The 23,576-nt window shown below is 38.5% G+C and overlaps 1 protein-coding gene and 1 long non-coding RNA gene across 6 annotated transcripts; one reads left to right on the forward strand and one right to left on the reverse strand.

Moving 5' to 3' along the window:
- Window positions 1-314: 314 nt before the first annotated feature.
- Window positions 315-16,619, reverse strand: ZNF583 (zinc finger protein 583). Of its 4 annotated transcripts, none has more exons than XM_032263068.1 (5): window positions 16,468-16,619; window positions 14,144-14,242; window positions 10,608-10,734; window positions 10,253-10,348; window positions 315-2,000 (listed from the first exon to the last, which is right to left on the reverse strand). In XM_032263068.1, the coding sequence occupies exons 2-5, from the start codon at window positions 14,150-14,152 to the stop codon at window positions 526-528; spliced, it is 1,707 nt and encodes a 568-aa protein (XP_032118959.1). In that variant the 5' UTR covers window positions 14,153-14,242; window positions 16,468-16,619; the 3' UTR covers window positions 315-525. The 4 variants fall into 4 exon arrangements, with proteins under 4 accessions (XP_032118959.1, XP_032118957.1, XP_032118958.1 ...); XM_032263066.1 differs by having other exon boundaries at window positions 16,445-16,619; XM_032263067.1 differs by having other exon boundaries at window positions 16,397-16,619.
- A 214-nt stretch (window positions 16,620-16,833) lies between these two features.
- Window positions 16,834-22,586, forward strand: LOC116539877. Of its 2 annotated transcripts, none has more exons than XR_004264228.1 (2): window positions 16,834-17,002; window positions 21,801-22,586. It is a non-coding gene; the product is annotated as an uncharacterized LOC116539877 (long non-coding RNA). The 2 variants fall into 2 exon arrangements; XR_004264229.1 differs by having other exon boundaries at window positions 16,834-16,995.
- Window positions 22,587-23,576: the final 990 nt, after the last annotated feature.

Here is a 23,576-nt window from a genome sequence, read left to right on the forward strand (position 1 = left end):
CATGCGTTATTTCATTCTTCTATTAACTTTTGAGGTAGAAACATTATTATTCCCACAATATAAATAAGACTGAAGCTTACAAAGCACAAAATGTTGCCTCCAAATTAGAGGGCTAGAAAATGGAAGTGCAAAGATTGACGCCCAGATCTTTTTGATCCTAGATTATGTGTCTTAATCCTGGATAAGTATTCAGAGAATGAGATGGATAATGACACAAGATAGGACTTTGGAAGGTAGCCTGGAAAGGGTATTAGAGGCTAGGTTTTTAGGCTATTTTGAGGAACGTGTGCTTTAACTTAAAATCTATGAAATGTCACTGATGAATTTTAATGAGGGAGAAATGAGATTAAACATATTTTTTTAAATACAAAATTGGCTGCAATGTGGACAGCTGACAGAGACAATGGTGAATACAAGGAGACCAACTAAAAAGCTACTTGAGTATCCCATGTCAAATATATTAATGTGCATTGGACAAGGATGATGAAATGGAAATGGATTAAAGAGGTTAGATTCCAGACAAATTCAGGAGATGAAACCTACAGGTCTTGGCAACTGATTAGATGTGGAGGAGGAGGGGGAGGAAAGAGTCAAGAATGACTCCATAGTATGAATTCTCTCATGATGAGCAAGATGTGCACGCTGCCTGAAAGATTTCCTGCAATCTTTACATTCATAGGGTCTCTCTCCAGTATGAATTCTCTGATGTAGAGTAAGAGATCCACTGTAGCTAAAGGCTTTCCCACAAACATTACATTCATAAGGTTTCTCTCCAGTATGAATCCTCTGATGTTGAGCAAGGCCTGCATTCTGGCTAAATGTTTTCCTACATTCCTTACACATATAGGGTTTTTCTCCAGTATGACTTCTCTGATGTTGTGCAAGTGATGAACTATTGCTAAAGGCCTTCCCACATTCAATACATTCATAGGGTTTCTCTCCAGTATGAACTCTCTGATGTTGATCAAGGTATGCAATTTGGCTGAAGGCTTTCCTACATACTTTACATTCATAAGGTTTTTCTCCAGTATGAACTCTCTGATGTTGAGCAAGGTGTGCATACTGGCTGAAGGCTTTCCTACATTCCTTACATTCATAGGGTCTCTCTCCAGTATGAATTCTCTGATGTACAATTAGGTATCCACGATGGCTAAAGGCTTTCCCACACACATTACACACATAAGGTTTCTCTCCTGTATGAATTCTCTGATGCTGAGCAAGAAATGAACCATTACTAAAGGCCTTTCCACATTCAATACATTCGAAAGGTCTCTCTCCAGTATGAACTCTCTGATGTTGAGTCAGGTGTGCAATCTGGCTGAAGGCTTTTTTACATTCTTTACACTGATAAGGTTTCTCTCCAGTATGAACTCTCTGATGTTGGGCAAGGTGTGCATTCTGGCTGAAGGCTTTCCTACATTCTTTACATTCATAGGGTTTCTCCCCAGTATGTATTCTCTTATGTTGAGCCAAGTTTGCACTCTGGCTGAACGTTTTCCCACATTCAACACATGCATAGGGTTTCTCTCCAGTATGAATTCTCTGATGAAGAGTAAGGGATGAGCTCTGGTTGAAGACTTTCTCACAGTCATTACATTTCAAAAGTTTCTTTTCCATATAGACTTTCCTTTGTTTCATTTCAACAGATTTTTTTCGGTAACCTTTCTTTTGTGCTTCATGCTTATGTTCTTTTTCTTTGGTGGGAAAACTCTGTTGTATATCAAAGACTGTATCCTGATGCAAGGTTTGCCAAGATTTGTCATATTTACTTTGAACTTCTGGAAGGATTTCTTTATGAGTGATGATTAATTTACTAAGATGTACCTCTTGACTTCTCAACTGGTTCTTATACCAGTCCTCACTTTGACAGTCTTCTCTCAAACTAGGGTAGTCAAAGGCATAACTAAGATGTCTTGTTTCCACTGTCACAACTTTGGATGACTCTTCATATGTCTCTTGCTTTGATGAAAATTCACTGTTTTTAAATACATACTCCCAATCTAAAAGATATCAAGAAAGAAATGTCTTTTGTATTTATTCACTAGAAGAAATTTCTAAAACAAAAACGTGAATAAAATACATAAGTTCAAGGATTTAAAAGCCTATAATGCATTCTAAAATAATGACATTATAAATAATAAGAACTTAAGAGAGTTAATTAAGGAAATAATCATTAACAACCAGTAAGGTAAATATAAGAACAAAACAAGTTGGTCATCTAAAATCACAATCATCTTTTTATATCTAAGTTAATAACAGATTTCAAATGCCTTTCCTCTCTTCTCATAGGTTGTCTTGCTTTCAAGCTACGTTATCTTTAGTAAGCCAGTTTTATGTTGTTAATATGACTAAAAACCTCCATTGAAATCCCAGGCCTAAATACAACACTAGGTAGTATTAATATTCTTATTAGGATACACATAAAACTTTATGTTTCTTCATATTGTTCATAAAGCTCTATGGGTAAACATCCACAGTTAGAAAAAAGTCGTCTTGAAAATCATTTTCTATGTAATAAATTCATTCTAACCTTACGTAAATTTTCAATTGATTCCTGAAGCTAAGATGCCTTTTAGTTTTGTATCAAACTTCTTGGTCTTACTAACCCAGCACAGAACTTAATCTGCCTTCCCCTGTCCAACTCCAAATCAGATCACTTCATTTTTCTGCTTAAGATTTTCCTCTAGTGTCTTACATTTATAATAAAAACAAAATTCCTACCATGGTTTATGATGTGGTGTTCCCTGAACTTATCTTCTATTACTCTCTCGCTTGCTTACTCCACTTTAGTCATATGGGAATTCACTTTATTTTCACTTTAAGAACACCAGACTTGCTGTTTCTCTGCCTGAAAAGCACTTTCCACAGATATCTGCTTGATCCCTTCTCTCAATGCCCTTCTTCATTTGAGGTTCTGTTCACATATTACCTCCTTAGTATGGCCTCTCCTGAACAACCAATATAAAGTATTACACACTCTTACGTTTCTCTTTCCTCCTGCTTTGCACTTCATAGCACTTACCTTATTTAATATCATATTATACGTTAACTTACTCTATTATCACTACAATGTAAGCTTTCACGTGCAGGAACTTTTTTTCTCACCCTTGAATACCCATTGCCTAAAACAGCCTGGACAGATAGAAGGTGCTTAGTATCTTTACAGTAAATACTGAATCAATTATCCATAAAACACCACACTAATTCATCCTCTTATTAGAATGACATGCTTGCATGAATGGAGTAAATGTCTGAAATCAAATGGAATATTACCACTAAACTATTATAGTGGATAATGAGATTTGGAAGGAAAAGAATCTAAAGGCAACATACTTAAATTGAGGCTGCTAACTCTGTTGTGCTGCCTCAATGCCCTTCTAAATTCCACTTTCCTCTCTCAACAGTTGCAAATCACACTCATGAATGCCCTATAGAAAGTCAAGATGAAGATTAAATTCTGAAGACTTATGTGTAAAAAAGAAATATGAAATGACTGCCAAGGAGCACTGATCTAATTAAACCCAGAATTAAGTTGATAAACTATAATAATGAAGTAAAAACACACTTATAGTCATTGATAAATACTAATTCCCATTAGACTGAAAAGTGAAGGACAGATATTATAATCATTACTGGTGTCATTCTTACATTTTAGAGTGTATCAGAATTACAGAACTTGCTATAATACAACTTGCTATACCCCATGCACAGAGTTTTTGATTGAGTTAGTGGAGGTTGAGGGCTGAGAATCTTCATTTCTAACAAGTTCCCAGGTGACACTGCTGTCTCGAGACCACATTTTGAGCACCATAGCCCTATAGCACCCACTAGAAGCATAATATTAAAAGGTACAAGTCAGGCAGTTTACAGGAATTGACAAAATGAAAGACACAATTATATGCTGTTTAATGCTAGCACTTTGAGAGGCCAAGGCGGGTGGATTGCCTGAGGTCAGGAGTTTGAGACAAATCTGGCCAATATGGTGAAACCCTGTCTCTACTAAAAATACAAAAAAAATTAGCCAGGTGTGGTGGCGTGTGCCTGTAATCACAGCTACTCGGAAGGCTGAGGCAGGGGAATTGCTTGAACCAGGGGGTGGAGGTTGCAGTGAGCCAAGATTGGCACCACTGAACTCCAGCCTGGGTGACAAAGCAAGACTCCGTCCAAAAAAAAAAAAAAATCCTCACATAACATACAAGAATACATTACAAATAAATAGTAAATAGATAAAGATGTAACATGCAAACAGTAAGCATAAGGGTAGACTGACTATATTCATATCGGATAAAATAGACTTTAAAAAGTGAGTATTACCAAAGATAAAGAGACATATGGTAATAATAGGACCAATTCATCAGAAAGAAATAATCCTTAATGTATGTGCACCCACTATAAAGCCTCAAAATACATACAACATAAATTGAACATGTAAGAAATATGTAATCCTATAGTCATAATAGGTGACTAACACATGCTTTACTCAGAAACTGACAAAACTAGGAAAAAATTGTAACAAGGAGATCTCAACAGGGTTAACTGCTTTCATCTAATTTATATTTATACAATGCTACACCCAACATCTGTACAACATGTGTTTGAGTGCACATGGTGTATTCAGTAAATAAGATAGACCATATTCTGGGGCATAAACCAAGTCTCTATAAATTCAAAAGTACTGAAACTGAAGAGAGTATGCTGTCTAACCTCAACAGAGGTTAGAGGTTATTGATTTTTAAATCAATAATATCTAGTGAACTCCAAACATATGAGAACTAAACAACACATTTCTATATAAATCATGGGTCAAAGAGTGTCACAGAAGAAATCAACAGCTAAAATGGCACTTAAAGGAAAATCTACAGTTTTCAAATGCTTTTGTTAGAAAACAACTAAAAGTCTAAAAGTCAATCATCTAATATGTCACCTTAAGAAGTTAGGAAAAGACCAAAGTAAACTTAAGGAAAGTAGACAAAAGCAAAAAGTTAAAGAAAATTAACAAAATAGAAAAGAAACAACAGAGAAAATAAAACCAAAAGTAGGTTCTTTTAAAACATCAGTTATCAAGGAAAAAAGAACAGAAATCAGCAACACCAGAGGAATTATCATTACACATCCTACAGCCATTTATTAAAAATGTTAATAAATTGGACAACTCATATGAAACACAGAAATCTCTTGAAAGATACACCTACCAAAGCTGATTCAACAAAAATCAGATAACCTGAATAACTTTATATCCATTAAAGCTGTTATGTAAAAAATACTTCAGGATCCTGTGTCTTCATTGGTGAATTCTATCAAATATTTAAGGAATAAGTAATACCATTTTATCCAAATGGTGTCAGAAAATAGAAAAAGATAAAACACTTTCCAACTTATTTTTCACAAGGCCAGCATTATCTTGATACTAAAACCAGATAAAGAAATTATAAGAAAGTAAACCTGCAGACCAATGTAGCACATGTACAAAAGGCAAAATCTTTAATAAAACAGTGCAAATAAAATCCAGGAAAATACGAATAGCATCATCATGACCAAGTAGAGTTTATCCCCAAAATGCAAGATTGGTTTCACATTTGAAAATCAATGTATTTGTTTACATTGTGTTAAAAAAAAAAATCAGTGTGATTCACTACATTAAAAGATTAAAGAAAAAAAATCACATGATCATTTCAACAGATATAGAAATAGTATCTGACCCTTTTATTATAAAAATTCTCAGCAAACCAGGAATAGAAAGGAATATTTTCAAACTGATCAAGGACACCTAAGAAAAACTTACAGCTTACATTGACTTAACAGTAAAAGATACAATATATTCCCCCATAAGATTGGAACAGCACTAGTACATCTCCTATTACCACTTCAATTACACATTATACAGGAGGTCCCGGTCATTGCAATGTATCAAGAAAAATAAGGTATAAAGATCAGAAGGAAAAAAAACCAGCTGTATTTGTAGATGGCATGGTTGTCCACCCAGAAAATCCTCATGGACCTACAAAATAACTGTGAGGGCAACTATTAAATGAATCTAGCAAGGTCATAAGATGTAAAGTTAATATAAAAATCCATTTACATTTTTGCATTCTAGTGGCAAACTATTAGAAAACTGAATTTTTAAAAGTGCTATTTATTAAGTACTCAAAGAACTATTAAAGACTTAGGGAAAAAAATTTAAAAGACAGAGTACCACTACACTGGATACTGCAAAATATCCTTAAGGTAAATTTTATTGGCCAGGCACAGTGGCTCACACCAGTAATCCCAGCACTTTGGGAAGCCGAGGCGGGAGACTTACAAGGTCAGGAGTTCGAGACCAGTCTGGCCAACATAGTGAAACCTTGTCTCTACTAAAAATACAAAAAATCAGTTGGGCATAGTGACAGATGCCTGTAATCCCAGCTACTCGAGAGGCTGAGCCATAAGAATCACTTGAACCTGGGAGGCGAAGGTTGCAGTGAGTTGAGATTGCACCACTGCACTTCAGCCCAGGTGACAGAGTGAAACTCTGTCTCAAAAAAAAAAAAAAAAAAAAACCGATAAATTGTATTATTTTTCCTTTTTCTTTTTCAGACAGAGTCTTGCTGTGTTTTTCAGGCTAGTCTCAAAGTCCTGGGTTCAAGCAATCTTTCCAACTCAGCCACCCAAGTAGCTGACATTACAGGTGCACACCATCACAGTCAACCTCGAGACATTTTTAAAGACTAAGAAATGGCTTAATAAACCATATTTATATTAGAAGACGCAATGTTAAGAGATCAGCTCTGTTTTAACTGATGTGTAGAATCAATATAATTCCAACAAAAATTTAAGTTTTTTGAGCAGAAATTCTCAACTTCATTCTAAAATTTATATGAAATGCAAATGATCTAAAATAGTCAAGGCAATTTTACAAATTGCATTATCTGATATCAAAACTTACTAGAAAGCTATAATAAGGCAGTATGGAACTGGTGAGAGAACAGACATATAGGTCAATTAAACAAAAGAGATTCCAGACCTAGATGCACACATATGTGGTCAAGTGATGATCAGGAAAACTAGCAAGGTGATACAATTAGATGTCTTTCCTGAAAAAGAGTCTTGGGGCAACTGTATATCCATATGGAAAAAACAAATGAACCTCAACCTTTACCTCACACAAGATACATAAAGTAGCTCAAAATCATTCACAGTGCTAAATGTAAAAGCTAAAACTTTAAAACTCCTAGAAAAATATCTTTGTGACCTGGCAGTAGTAAGAATTTCTTAGATATAGCATAAAAAGCATCAAGACAAATTAATAAATTGGATTTTACAAAAATTGCAAACCTTGCCTCTGAGTTGGCAGTAGAAAACCAAAAAAGCAAGCCATAATTGGCATACATATATGCCAATACATGTAAATGACAACTTAAGACTATATACAGAACTCTTAGAACTCAGAAACAATCCAATAAAACGTGCAAAATATTTGAACAGACTTCATAAAAGTTATATGCATGGCCAGGAAGCATATGAAAGGATGCTCAAGATTATTAGTCATCCCAGAAATGGATATTAAAACCATAATACAACCATTAGAATGACTAAAATTAAAAACACGACTAGACAATACCAAGATCTGGTGAGAATGTGCATTAATTGGAAGTCTCATATACTGCTAGAAGGAATAGCAGTATATGACAGTTTCTAACAGAGTTAAACATATACCTATCATATGACTCAGTTCTTCCATCTTAGGTATTTACCCTCTGACCCAGAAACATATATATGTTCACACAAAGTCCTGTACATGACAGCGGCACAGCAACTTTATTTATACTAGCCCAAAACTGGAAACAACCCAAATGTCCATCAACAGGTAAATGGACAAATGAAATGTTGCATTCATACATGCAACAATATGGATAAATTTCAAGATCATTATGCTGAGTGAAATAAACCAGACATAACAAAATACATACTGCATGATTCCATTTACTTTAGATGCAAATTAATCTAAAATGACAAAGATTAGATTCATGTTTGTTTGGAACGGGGAGTGGAGAGTAAGATAGATGGAAAGAGACAGAAGCAATCTTCTAGGGTGATAGAAATACTAAATGTGTCTGGATTGTGGCGACAGTTTCATGGGTATATGCAAGTGTCATCAAACTGTACAATTTATATGTATCCAGTTTAGTATATGTAAATAATTCCTTAATAATAATACTGTCTGATCAAATACAATAAAACCAGAAAACTCTCTTTTAAACAACTCTGAGTGACAGAAAAATATTTTTAAGGTAATTATCCAGTATGAACAGCAGTAACAAAAACACTACGTATCAGAATCTACAGGAGATAGACAAAGATAAACTTAGAGGAAAATTTATGATCCTTAGTAATCTCATTACTAAATAAAAGAATGAAATTAATAGATTAAGCTCTCATTTCAGGACTATGGAGATTAAAATAAGAAAATTAAAAGGAAAGAATTAGAAGAAAAAGTTTTATGAATAAGTAAGGAAAAAACAGAAAATTGGAAAAGAATGATAATACTAATACATAAATCCATAAGCTATGTCTTTAAAAATAAACTGATTTATGGGTAGAGCAACCTAATAAACATATTGTTTTAAAAAAAAGAATAGTTATACAAAATAAGAAATTAAATATATTCTTTTTAAAAAAGAATAGCTATACAAAGAAATTAAAATTGGAAACCACTGTAGATAAAAAAGCAAGAAAAATAATTATAGATTACTTTGCTCAAATTCATGAAATCTGATAAATGAAAAAGGCAATTATCTAGAAAAATTAAAATGCATAAAATTTAACCAAAGACAGGCTGGGTGCGGTGGTTCATGCCTGTAATGCCAGCACTTTGGGAGGCCCAGGCGGGCAGATCATTTGAGATCACAAGTTCAAGACCATCCTGGCCAACATGGTGAAACCCCATCTCTACTTAAATTACAGAAAAATTAGCTGGGCATGGTGGTGCATATCTGTAATCCCAGCTACTTCGGAGACTGAGGCAGGAGAATTGCTTGAACCTGGGAGGTGGATGTTGCAGTGCACCACTGCACTCAGTCTGGGAAACAGGGCAAGATGCCATCTTAAATATATATATATATTTATTTATATTTATATATATTTATAACCAAAGACAAACTATAGAGATGCCATTTACCATGGAGGATAATGGGAAAGTTGCCAAAGATTCACTTTCCCACAAAGGCCTCAGCATCAGGCTTCATCTCTCAAACTCTTAAGACCAGCAAACTCGTTCATTCACACTGACATCTCTAAATCAGACTATTTTTCTGAGCCCCCATCTTCTAAACCAGTTGCGTGTTGCGTTTCTTCGCTTGGAACTCTCCTCATCGCATAAATATAACTCTCTTATGTCCACAGTCAAATTCATCATCTTTCCTCCTTTCAACCTATTCTTCTGATTGTTTCTATTAAGTGTTATTATCTTCTAGCTATCCAGACTTGAAAATAAAATTGGCTTTCTTTTTCCTTTGCTGGTGTATAAGCCTCTGAATAATTCCAAGAATTTAGCACAATGCTCTTCTCAAAACATAAAGTCAATGAGTCTTGGCAAAAGAATAAATAAATAAATGCGTCAATCCTTCAATCTAAAAGGAATAAGTAACTGAGAAAGGAAAAAAAAAAAAAAAAAAAAACCAAAACCATGGCTTTTTTTTTTTTTTTTCCTGAGACAGGGTCTTGCTCTGTTGCCCAGGCTGGAGTGCAGTGGCACAATCTCAGATCACTGCAACCTCAACCTCCTGGGCTCAGGTGATCCTCCCCACTCAGCGTCTCACATAGATGAGATTACAGGTGCATGCCAGCAGGCCTGGATAATTTTTTTTTTTTATTTTTAGTTTTGCCATGTTGCCCAGGCTGGTCTTGAACTCTTGAGCTCAAGTGATCCACCCACCTTGGCTTCCCAAAGAGCTGGGATTATAGGCACCTGGATTTTTGAAAAATGAAATGAAGCAACTTGTGTAAAACTAAAAGGCAAGGACAAGGAGAGGCTGTGACATTTGGATCCAAAAATAGGAAAATGGGTTATCAGAGAAGACAGAAACTTGTGAGAGAATATAGATAGAGGGAACAAATTGAGGAGGTCATGCTAAAGATGCCTTAATATTTCTTCCTAGGTCTTGAGTCTTTAAGAAAAGCTACCCAGGAAATGTCAATTATGATCTAAAACCTTGCCGAATTGCTAAGCTTTTCCTGGCAATGGCTTCTATCTCCCTATTTCTCTCTCACTCACCAGGGCATGCACCTCTCGTTCCCTCCTTCTTCACCATCCAGGGCTCTTTTCCTTGCTCCAATAATGAGATCACATCTGGCTTAGAAACAGAAACTCCTGCTTACAAGAAATAAAATGGAAATTAGGCACATCTATGAGTAAGATCAAGTTTCTGCATCATCAAGAAGGTGGGAGCATAATGGAAGGGAGTTGAGGAATAAGAATGGGGAAGATAAAGCTGCCAATTCTACAAATTCAACCTATTTTGGGAAGCACACGAAAGGGAAATTTAGTGAAGCACATCGGAGGTTTCTCAAACATTACACTGGAGCTCAGTCCCATGTACAGATTGTGAATTATGGGGAAACTTTCTTACCCAATGATACCAAGGTCCTGTAGTTCTCCAACATCACTTTCCTATACAAATTCCTCTGAGCAGGGTTCAGCCATTCCCATTCCTCTTGAGAGAAATTTACAGCCACATCCCCAAATGTCACCAAATCCTGAAATGACATAAACACATTCTTATTCAACTAGTGTTCATATCCTCACATGAGCCTAGGTTAAAGAGTTACATTGTCGCCCGGGTGTATGGCTCAGACCTGTAATCCCAGCACTTTGGGAGGACAAGGCAAGCAGATCACAAGGTCAGGAGCTCAGTACCATCTTGGCTAACATGGTGAAACCCTGTACTAAAAATACAAAAACTTAGCTGGGTGTGGTGGCACAGGCCTGTAGTCACAGCTACTTGGAAGTAAGCAGAGATCGTGCCACTGCACTCCAGCCTGGGTAACAGAATGAGACTCTGTCTTAAAAAAAAAAAAAAAAGGGTTAAACTGTCTATACTTTTAGAGAGAAATATTGCACATAGCAAAACTTTCTGACAGTATCTTAGCTTTTGGGCAACACATGTCATGTAATTGCTCAATGACTTCTTTGTGGTTTTGATATTCTATCATGAAAAGTATCCAATTTGAGAAATAATCTTACTGGTGGAGAAAGGATTTATAACACACACAAAACTGGACAATAATAGAACACTGTAAATCAAGTATAAAATATGTTATACTAAATGCCAGAGTACTTATCAATATTGGAAAACCAGATGCACTGGAGCAGTAAGGAACTTCAAGAAGGAAACAGGCAGAGTTAAGCTTTATAAGGTGTACATGGTTGAACCCGGCATTTTTCCAAACTTTGTACAATGTAATGGTCAGTGTTCAGAGAATCAATAGGGCTGTATAAAAATATATATAATTATGTTTGATGCTTATAACATTGACTTTCTAAAATTAAATAAATGTGTAATAGAAAAAGTAAACAAACTTTTATACTGACTTGCAAAAATATGGCTTAAATGTATATCATAACAGAGAGCAATCAAGAAGCTGAGTGACAGATCACCTGATGTGAGAAAATATGCCACTGAATCTGTGCTTGGTGGCAAAGACAACATTTGCCAACCAGCTGTCAAAGTGATGCATCTCATCTCACTGATGACATCGGGTATCTCATGTATTTTTTACATTTCATATTACACATTTCACAATGACAACCTAGGTCGTGTGTGTGTTGTATTTTAAATATTTATTTTACACAAACTCCTCCCCTGTGGATGGTTTAAATGAATGGAAGGCATATGGTTTAGATGACTAGCAGCTTGATGTCACAAAAGGTATCTGAATCAGGCCAGGTGTGGTGGTGCATGCCTATAGTCCCAGGTATTCAAGAGGCTTAGGCAGGAGGACTGCCTTGGATGCTTGAGTCCGGCCTGGGCAATATAGTAAAGAACCTATTTCTAGGGGCCGGGCGCGGTGGCTCAAGCCTGTAATCCCAGCACTTTGGGAGGCCGAGGCGGGTGGATCACGAGGTCAAGAGATCGAGACCATCCTGGTCAACATGGTGAAACCCCGTCTCTACTAAAAATACAAAGCATTAGCTGGGCATGGTGGCACGTGCCTGTAATCCCAGCTACTCAGGAGGCTGAGGCAGGAGAATCGCCTGAACCCAGGAGGCGGAGGTTGCGGTGAGCCGAGATCGCGCCATTGCACTCCAGCCTGGGTAACATGAGTGAAACTCCGTCTCAAAAAAAAAAAAAAAAAAAAAAAAGAACCTATTTCTAAAAATAAACAAACAAAAAGGTATCTGAATCAAAACAAGAAAAAAGTCACAGATAAAATGAAGTTGATCTCAAAGACTGTGACTTCTAATGTCTTCAGAAGAAGAGTAACATTATAATAAATGTTTGAATCTGTATAATCAGTACTCTATAAGAAGGAATCAAAGAAGTATAATAAAAGTTCTTTCAACTTGGAACAAATTTCCACTGGAAATAAAATTTTTCCTGAGACTGTGTGTAAGGGGCAACAAATGATTGCCTAACAGCTCTTAATAACCCACTCAGCTGTAAAGATAGCTGGTAACTTATAATCAAGCTAGGTAAGAGATAAAATAATAGTAATTTAACGTCTATTAATTTTCTTAAATAGTGAACATCTCCAAGTCTGATAATAAAATGCATCAAAAAATACCTACAGCCCTCACTAGAGAAACATACACAACTGTGTCTGATGAGCAAGAGAGTTTTTAAAATGTTACAATACAGCTCTCAAATAATACTACTGCATGTTGAATTAAGGATCTTTAAGGTAACATGGAACAAGACCTAGTTTGCTCCCTAAAAATTAAAAATGGGTCTTCTTCCTAACAGGATAAATCAGCTCAAGACTTATCAGGGCTTGCTATATGGTTAGGCATATATGTCTTAGTTTTGACATGTTACAGAGCAAAGCCTGCTCTTAAGTTGGGTTGACATACAGATGGCATTCAATGGTACACACCTGAACAGCTGTACTGATTTCTTAAATACTGAAATATTGCCACATTCATTGGTAAACAGCTACTGGACTGAGTGCTGCTAGTGACCACACCAGATTTCCCCACAAGGAATTCAGCAACTTAAGTTTAAATGCCCAGCATGGCAGCAAACTCTAGGATCCCAGCTAGGATAAGTTCTGCTGTATGCCTTTGCCTTGTTGGTTGTCAAATATGATATAAAAAAAGCAAAAGTATGGCTCCAGGAAACATCAGTTACATGCATCGGCTGTTTAAAAAGCTTCCATCTCTGACACACTTCTTAATATAAGGAAATCTAAGGAAGTGACTTTTGGCTTCAAAGAAGGAAAGGATTGTGAATCAGGTCTAAAAATTAAAACCTGTGCAGGATAGAACTGGGCACTACTAATCATCAATTCTACTGAAACTCGAACAATTCAATGCAAACTCTTTAAAATTTTATGCAGGGAAGTGTTCCACACACATCATTTATTCTATAGACATTAGTGAAGTAGCTTTTGCTACACAAAGTCCCTAAAAGACATTTTTTAGCTGCACACATGAACTAATGGATTCTGTGTTTTACCTGACATTTTCCTCTCAGCCAATGAGACCATGAATACCTCGCAAATGTTTTTTATATTTATTTTAATTTAAAAAATTGCCATCATTAAAGAAACTTAAAATATAATATCCAGCATTTCTTCCTTCTTTTTTTTTTCATTTCCCCCTACTTTTTTTTTTTTTAATTTTAGGGGAGACAGGATCTTGCTGTCATCCAGGCTGGAGTGCAGTGTTACAATCATGGCTGACTGCAGTCTCAACTTCCCAGGCTTGAATGAGCCTCCCAACCTTGGCCTCTCAGGTAGCTGGCACCACAGGTACTCACCACCATGCCCAGGTAATTTTTTTTATTTTTGATACACATGATGTCTCACTATGTCTCACTATGTTGCTCAGGCAACTGGATGAATGGAACCTTGTTAGGCTGGAGAATTTTGGAAGAAAAACAAAATGTTCTTATAACCTAAAAAATAAGATGACATTTTAGGGAAGAGAGAAGAAATGCTTTCTTACCTTGGACATGGCTTTAAGGATTCAAGAATTTGACAGTTCTTCTGTCCTACTCCTTTAGGCTCCTCTCTGGGAGAAGGACAGTAACCTGAGAATGTAGAGCTAGAGAAGGAAAAGGAACCATAAAATGCCAGGCCTGCCCTGCAGCTCCCAGTATCAATAACCTAGAAACCTTTCCTTCTCATTCTCCTTTCCCCAACCTCAGATAATTAGAGGTATCACCAAGTAAGTCATTTATATCTAAATTTACAATTCTTTTACCCACATGCTTGGGATCTTAAGAATACAACATACATGTTCTGTGCATAAGTTACCTCCTCATTTATAATTTAAAACAAAAACCGCAATTACAGAATGGCATTACCAAGCAAGGATTTCCCCCTTTTTTACACATGAAGGCTCTTCATCGGAGTAATTATCCAAGGCATCATGGTAATACGTAATTAAGCCAAACCGGAAACCAGGTCTAACTTAATTCTTTCCACCTGATCATGATGTTGAAAGGAAATATGTGCCCACCCTTTCTGTAAGGATGAAAGACAAAGCTACAAAGTGAAATGTCTCAGAGAAAGCATCTCTATACACAGAGTACCAGAGGGGCTGTACGGTGTGGTGGACACTCCATCAAAGAGTCAGGACACCCTACTTCAGGTCCTAGCTTATGACAATCCGCACCTGAAAACCAGTCTCTTGAGTTTTCTGAGCAACTTCCTCAGAGAGAAATAAGGGGAAAGAGAAGGAGGGGCAAGCTATGCATGAACAGCCATCCAAATCCCCTATCAGGAATTCTTGTCCACCACACCTCACTGCCTTGAAGAATAAAGCCATTACCTAAGAAGCAGCATAACTTAGTGGTAAGAACCACCAGACTTAAGGATCAGAACACCTGGTCTCAAACAGCCAAACCACTACATACTACCTTTGGCAAGGTTGGTAACCATTCCAAACCTGATTCCTTATCAGTGAAATGGTAACTACTCCCTATCAATTGTTGGGAGGATTCTGAAATGATTTACATAAAGCATTTAGCACAGTGCTTGGCACATCTTTGTTAAATAAATTTTCATCTTTTTGTCATTTATTTTTATAAATAGCACAAGGTAGGTCTCCCATTCATTTTTCCTCTTAAATTCCTCACATGCTCCCAGAGACCGAGAAGGATGGAACGACTACCGTGCCAGAGGAGCAGCAGCCAGCATGGTCAGCTTTACAGGCCTAAGGCTGAGGTTCCTGTCTGTCTCTCCCTTTCCAGCTCTCTTCCCCTCTCCCTTTCTCCATCTTTTCCCTTCATCTCAATCTCTCTGTCTCCCCACCACAACAGCAGTCTCCCAAATCCCAAAGCACACCAGCATCTCCAAGCACCCACACAGCTTCCTGTCCACACAAATCACAGGCAATAAACCACACAGTCTCTCATTCTGGCACCTCTCCTGGCAAACTATGGACATGGCCCCACATTGTAGCCTTCCCTGTTCTCACAATGGGTCATAAAGGCCACTCTGAGTCACACTGTCACACTCATTGTCTGGATGACACACAGCGCTAAGTCACACAATCTCCTTCCATCTCACATAATCACACACTGTCATGCACAATCCAAACACTGTCACAGACAATCTTAGTCCAACAACAAACTCTGTTCACATAAAGTTTCACATACAGTGACAGTCTCACACACTGTCACACAAATTATCAAACACTGTTGCAGTTTCACATAGTCCCACACCAATGGCCACACACTGTACACAATCACACACTGTACCACACACACGGTGACATGGTCTCACATACTGTCACAGTCTCACATGATCCTACACACATGGCCAAAATCTGTTCACAAAGTCACACACACCGTCACACAGTCTTACATGATCCCACACACAGGTCAAACACACAGTAACATGGTCTTACACACTGTTCACACATGGTCTACACATAGTGACAGTCTAACACTGTCACACATTCTCAGTCTCACACGTGGTAATGTGGTCTTAAACACACACAGTGTCACAGAGTCCCACACACTGTTAAAGGCTCCTGCATAGACAGGCAACGGTCACACACTGTCACATTCTCACACCCAGTATCACATTGTCACACACAGTACCACATTTGTTCCATATGGTGTCACACTGACACATATTTACACACGGCCTCATACACATTCTCACACTGTCACACACGGTCTCACATTGTCACACAGGGTACTGTCACACATTCTCACACCATCTCACACAGTCACACATGGTCCCACACATGGTGGCATGGCTGCTGCCGGCGTCCGCTCCATCCTGCGCTCCTCACCGCCTCCTCCCTCCAGTGCGTACCTCCTTCGGCGCAGTCCTTGGGGGCCGGGGCTGGGCCAAGGCCCGGGCCAGGACTCGACCCTGGCTGCCGGCCGCGCTCACAAAGGCGCCTGAGCGCTCCGGCAGGCCGCAGTGGCCGCTGGGAAATGCAGTCCGGGGCCGGCGCGGCGCAGAGGATGCTGGGATGGTGGTTGGGGGTCCCGGGCGGCCGCAGGCCCGGCCGCTCAGTCAGGGTAGTTTCTGCTGCGCCCTCTCCCCTAGTAATTCCACCCCCGCTGGCCTTCAGAACCCCACCCGGACCAGCTAAGCCTTCTCAGGCCGTTGGCTCATCCACCAGTTCCGCCCGAGGCCTGGGCGGGCCCGCTCTGACTGCGCAGGCGCAGTCTGCTCGGGTCCCCAAAGGCTGCGAGGCCGGGGTGCTTGCACCGTGACGCGCACGCGCAGCGACGGAGCCCGCGCACGAGCGCTCGGGGTAAGTCTGTGAGCCCATCCCTGAGAAAACGGAGCTGAGGACCAGTGTGGGGCCTGAGCAAGCTGGAGAGGGTACCGGTACGTGGTACGTGTGATTAAGCGCTCCCGCGGCCCGGCCTTTCTTTTTCCTTTCCCTTTCTGTTTCTTCTCTCTCCGCCTTGCCCTGTGTTTCATTTGCCATTTATTGAGCACCTACCCTGCCGAGCACTCTCCTAGGCCCTGGGCACACAGCAGTAAACAAGCAGACAAAATCTCCACCTCATGGAGCAGCATTCTAATGCGGGAATAATTCAATAGAAAAAAATTAATAATAAAGGGGACTGATGCATGTTGGGAAGTAATGCATATTATCAAGAAAAGCGAAGCAGAGTATTAAGATTATTCTTTCAGTTCATTCTTTGAGTTATGCCCTCTGAATCAGTGGAAAAAACACAAAGTGCATTTTTTTTTATTCTTTCAACGACAACTAATCATAACAGAAGACTTCTGTGACTAAACATGGGGGAGTTTCCCACACATACAAAGCGAGCAGTGGGTTCTGCAGCGGACCTCAGCTGGGTGCCCTCCAGTTCAGTTCCGACGCAGTCTACTTGGAGATGGGTCGGACACCATTCGCTGAGGCGTCAGTCCCCAGGCCTGCCTCCCGCTTCCCGCTAGTCACAAGGCCAGCCTCTGGAACTTCTGACCCCACCAGCTTCAAGTTGGGATTTTCACCACCCCCTCTTACGGTTCAATATTTTGCTAGACTGGCTCACAGAGCTCAGGGAAATACTTACGTTTACTGCTTTATTATAAAGGATATTACAAAGGATATAGATGAAGACATGCATAGGGCAACGACGGAAGAAAGGGTGTTGCGCCTTCCAGGAATCTCCACATGTTCTGTGGTGTGGAAGCTCTCCAAACCCTGTCTTTTGGGAGTTTCACAGCAGCTTCATTGCATATGCATGGTTGATTAAAACAGTAACCCTCAATCCCCTCCCCTCCCTGGAGGTTGGGGGTGGGTTCAAAGTCCCAACCTTCTAGTCAAGCATTGATATTTTCCATAACCAGTCCCCGTGCTGAAACTGCATAGGAGTTACCAACTATCAGTCAACTCGTTAGCACACAGAGTTTTTAACTCTTATTTTGCAGTTTCTAAGGATTTTTAGGAGTTCTATGCTAGGAAATAGGATGAAGATTAGATATATATATTTAACAATATCATACTCATTCCTTCTCTTCGACCTGTCTTTGGAAATATTTTATAAACTCCTATGTTTAGCTCTATTGCCCAATTCTGTACCACTCCTCCTAAAATCCTGTTATACCCTTCAATTCCTTCATTTAATTGTCTGACCAAAGTTGCCGTGACAAAGAGCATCATCCAAGCTGGGAATTTTATCTTTAGGAAATAAAAAAAATGCAACTATGATATTAGCAACAAATAATTGTTTATAATAAAATGTTGAACATAAACAATATGGCTATGGTTGCAGGTAGCAAGTAGCTAGGGCCTGTTATCAAAGGCAGTAAAGAAGACAGTCTCATATTTACCAAGACAATCATAGGTAAAGAAAGGCAGATTTATTAGAGAAAGTATGAAAATACGTTGCAAGGTTGCAACTGGCGGCACAGCAGAGAAGCAGCTGTCTGCAAAGAGGCAGGAGCTGGAAGGAAGCTTTATAGGGTCATGCTGGAGGAAACTATGAAGAATGAGGTCATTGTGACCTCAGGTTGTTTGATTAGCCATCTCTCAGAACAATTGTTCATTGTTCTTCCCCACCTGTGGCCCCTTCCTCATGGTTGTTTACTTATCAGGACTCCACATCTACAAGAATGGTCAAATAAATAGCAGTAAGTTCTAAACCAGAAGTTACCAGAGACAGGTGTCGATCAATTCAGAAAGTTTATTTTGCCGTGGTTAAGGAAGCACTAATGACAGAGCCTCAGGAAGTTCTGATGACATGTGTCCAAGGTGGTTGGAGTACAGCTTGCTTTTATACATTTTAGGGAGACATGAGAAATCAATCAATATGTGTAAGATGTACATTGGTTCAGTCAGGTAAGGTGGAAAAATCTGAGGTGGGGGCTTCCAGGTCAAAAGTAGATATGGGACAAAAGGTTGCATTCTTTTGACTTGATTAGCTTTCCACTGAATATACAATTTAGTCTGGCTCAGTGAATCTGCATTTTTACATAAACAATAGGTCTGAGGAAGCAATCAGATATGCATATGCATTTGTCACACGAGCCTCAGACGGATGACTTTGAGTTCTTTCTGTCCTTTGTCCAAAAGGAATTTCCTTGTGAGCAAATTGTGAGGGAAGTATGTAACTTTTTATCTTTATAGTTATCTTATTTAGGAATCAAATGGGAGGCAGCTTTGCCTGACATAGTTCCCAGCCTGACTTTTCCCTTGGCTTAGTGATTTTGGGGTCGTGAGATTTATTTTCCTTTCACATCTGTGTGATTGAAAACTATACAACTTTTAAAAAGAATAATCTCATGGCAATGAAGCAACATGTGAAAATACTTCTTAAGGTTTCTTAAAGGAGGAACAAAGCTGTTAAAATTGCATTATGAGTGCAACATTGGAAAACTGTTCCTATGAATAAAAAGTAAAAGGAGCACAATCTACAAAAATTGTAGTTGGGTAGTGTTTGAATGTTGAAATTATGGTATCTTCCCCTCACTCTCAAACCAGACAGACAAGCCTTGTTTAAGGTAAGGCATCAGTAAACTTCCAGGTTTCTGCAGTCTTTTCGACATTTCACAAATGTGTGAATGAAGAGGGTAGGCATCTTTGTGAAACCACATTTGCATAAACTATATCAGTGAGAAAAACTGACAGTAAACTGAGCTGACCCCATCTATCTTGCCTTTCCCTTAATTATTCCTAGGCTATATAGGGCTGAACTAACTTTGGAAGACTTTTAGGCTATAGTTTAAATAACAGGCCTTGGCCAAAACTCAGTTGCTTTTGTAAAGCTAATGGGAGGCCATCAGGCTGGGAGGAGGAGAGGAGGCTGCATCCTTCCAAAGTTTATAAGATATGCAACTTCCCCAATTACAACTGCAAATAACATCACTACTGTAGAACCTCAGACTGGCCTTTTGAGATATCTTTTCAGGTTTTTTCGTGTCTGACACCCATGGCTCCACCTGGACCTGATGGTTCCACCTGGACTAACCAACCCAGCTCCTGTGGCACCACCCAGAAGCAATTCAGCCTGCATGAGGGCAGCTTTGACCCCCTATGATTTCATCTCCACCCAACAAATCAGCAGCAAGCACCTGTTTTCCGGCGGCTCCCACCCCTTTCCCCAAACTGACTTTGAAAAACCTCTAATCTAAGAGCTTGGATGAGATGATTTGAGTATGAACTCCATTTCCCATGTGGCATGTCCAGCATGGCAGCTCCATCTTCCCTTTTCTTTGTCAACCATGTGTACAGTAGGGAACAGACAACATGGCGCCAGCCAGGTAGCGATGCCATCTGCATAATAAAAGATTAGTGAGTAGTTTGCCTGTTCCAGAATTTCACCTAAAATGGATTCATACAATAAATTCCCTTTGGTGTGTCCCTCAGTCCTGCTACTAAGCCTGTCAAGTGAATTTTTCAACTCTAGAAATTCCATTACCTTCTTTTTCATATATTTCTTTTCATTATGTTAATGTTTTGGTTAAGTCACTGACAGGTATTTGTTTTAGTCTTTGTTAATCTTACTATTTGTCATTTCTGTGTTTCTATTAACTGATTTTTTTTTCCCTCCTGGCTTTGGTCACATTTTCCTGCTTTTTTGCATACCTGGCAATTTTTTTACTGAATACTGGATATTGTTCCATTGCTACACTGAATGTCTGAATTTTATTTTCTCAGGCAATTATCTCTGAATCCGTAATATATTTTTTAATCATCCAGCCCAAAAATTTGAAGAATTTGTAATAGTTTTGAGACTTGTTTAAACTTTGTTAGAACAGTAGCCTTTATTCCAGGACCTGTTTAGGTCTACCATTATGATGTAACCTTTCTGGAGTCTGTACTGTTAAAGTCCCTCCACTTTGGCTGGTTGACATCCAATGCAGTTTTTCTTTCCCTGGCCTTGTAGAGCTTATACATGTGTAGCTCAGCTTTCAGCCAAAAACTCAAGGAGAGCCCTATGCATATTTCTGGAGCTTTTTCTCTAAGAAACCCCCTCTTCCACACTCTGTTCTACAAATTCCAGTCACTTCTTTCTCCTCAAAACTCTGTTGTTTGTCTCAACTCAGCAAACTGCTGTGCTCTGGTTGGGTTCTTCCTCCCTGCACTGTCATTGGAAATATTCCTTCAGGGAGAAAGCCAATGTAGTCATAGGATCTCATTTATTTCCATTCTATTAGAGATCAAAATTGTTGCCCAGTGTCTGCAAAGACCTAGACCTCTTTCCTACATATTATCTAGTTTTTTATTTGTTAAGATAGAGTGACCAGGCACAGTGGGGTGTGTGTGTGCCTGTAGTCTTAGCACTTTGGGAGGCTGAGGCAGGAGGATCACTTGAGGCCAGTTCAAGACCATTCTGGGCAGCATAGCAAATGTGTGTCTGTCTGTCTCTCTCTCTCTCTCTCTCTCTCTACATATATATATATATATATATATATAGAATATATAGTAATATATATATAGAATATATAGTAATTTATATATTACTATATATAGAGTGAGAGTGTGTGTGTCTGTCTATATATAATATATATATATATATTTATATATATATATAAAATGCTAGGATTACAGGTGTGAGCCACTGTGCCCAGCCGAGTAACTTATTTTCTTCTTGCCAAATAACATATATTTGTGATTAGATTATGCTGCTTTTGTAATATATATTTTATTAATGGAATTTTCTTTTCTCGTATTTCAGAGAAAGAAAGCATTCCAGCTAAAGTCTCCATCAACTGATTTCTGTTCATCTCATTCTACCGAAATTTAAGATTCCTATTTCTACCTCTAAAGGTCTTTTCTAGGTTGTCATTCCCCTCTAACTCTGGACCTTGTGACATCATTAATTACCCTGTTCTTCATGAGAGCAAGGGAGTAATTCCTTAGGGAATGCAGGATTTCCCAAGCAAAGGCTTCCTCCTAACTTGCTCCTTTTACCACAGCACCAGTCAAACTGTCACTTCACTTTCTATCATCCAGGGCAGCTTCTCTTATTCCAATATATTAACTTATAAATGACTTAGAAATGTAAACCCCTGCAAGAGAAAATAAGAGACTTGATTTAAGGGTTCAGACTCTGCCACTTAGTCGTTAGGAGAGAGAAACCACTGTGTAGCCAGAAATGTAAGTGAGATAGTCTTTTGGAGAAAGGGAAAGATAAAGTTTCAGGTAGGGGTCAACAGAGCTGCCTATTACCAGGCCTCAAATCTCAAATACTTCTCTGTGAACAGGAGTCATAACACCTCAGGAGCTGCTTGGAATTTCACCACTAAGAAACAAAGTTATTTCTGGACAGGAGTTATATTTGCAATCACTATGAAAAGATATCTTAATCCCACCAGCCAAATCCCTATAGTTTTCTAATACCACATCCTGAATCATATCCTTTCATGCTGGCTTCAACCAACCCTACTCCTTCTTAGAGAAATAAAGGCCACATTCTTGAATGTCAGCAGGCCAAGAAATAAAAGCACAGTTATCCACATGCTCTCGGAGGATTTGTGGAGTTTGTTAAGACAAGGGAGATAATGTATATGTTCATGCTTTTGTCCTGGGTTCAGGGTGTTGAGTTAAACAACACTAGATTGGTTAAATTATGGAACAGCAATACAATGAACTACTACATGGTTAAAAATGTAATTACAAGTATGTTCATGATTAATTTCAGGTAGAAAAAGCAGTTTACCTGTCTGTAGCAAATACTCCTCTTGAAAAGTATAAGTATAGTTAGAAAGATAAACAGAAGGATAGAGATAAATGGATGGAATTAGTTTAGAAAATTATGCCCTCAAATTTCAACTGTAATTATCTCCAGATTGTGGGATTATAGTGTTATTTATCCTTGTTTTGTTAGGATCACTTTTTAATTTTCTTACACTCACCGTATATTTCTTTAGAAAATATGTTTTTAAAAAATCATTTGTTAAATGAAAACTTTTCTTCAGGTTTCCCAAGGAAGAGAATTTTCTTTTACATTCAAAATGTACATTTTTGCATTGAAAACAGAAGTGGCCATTTCATCATCTTCTAAATTTCTCTTTTTTCTTTTTATTATTTATTTTTTTCACTCTTCAGCATATACAATACAGTGGATCTTCTAAATTTCTCTTTGGCAGATTAATGAATCTGAGAAAGTAGAACTGGTAGGGAACAAAGTTAGCCTGAGAGATGGCTGGCTTTGTATCTGTTTGGTCCTTTGCCTTCTTTTCCTCCATAAACAAATACTTGCACATGTACATATAGACACACTCACACAGTCGGATATTAAAGGGAAACTAGAGCCACTCACCCCTTCCCAAGATCAGAGAACATAAGAAAGATGATGATGATTTTTGCATCTACCTTCTGCTCTTGAACTCACAATACTGTCCTGAATCACAAATAAGATCAAGTAGAATAAATTTACAACTGTCTCCTTGAACTGTCCATTCACAATTGTGAAATTCAACCATCCTTGCTGAAGTTGTCTCTTAATACT

Source organism: Sapajus apella, unplaced genomic scaffold (assembly GCF_009761245.1).
Source record: "Sapajus apella isolate SASKATOON/1434 unplaced genomic scaffold, GSC_monkey_1.0 scaffold135, whole genome shotgun sequence".
NCBI classification, from domain to species: domain Eukaryota; kingdom Metazoa; phylum Chordata; class Mammalia; order Primates; family Cebidae; genus Sapajus; species Sapajus apella.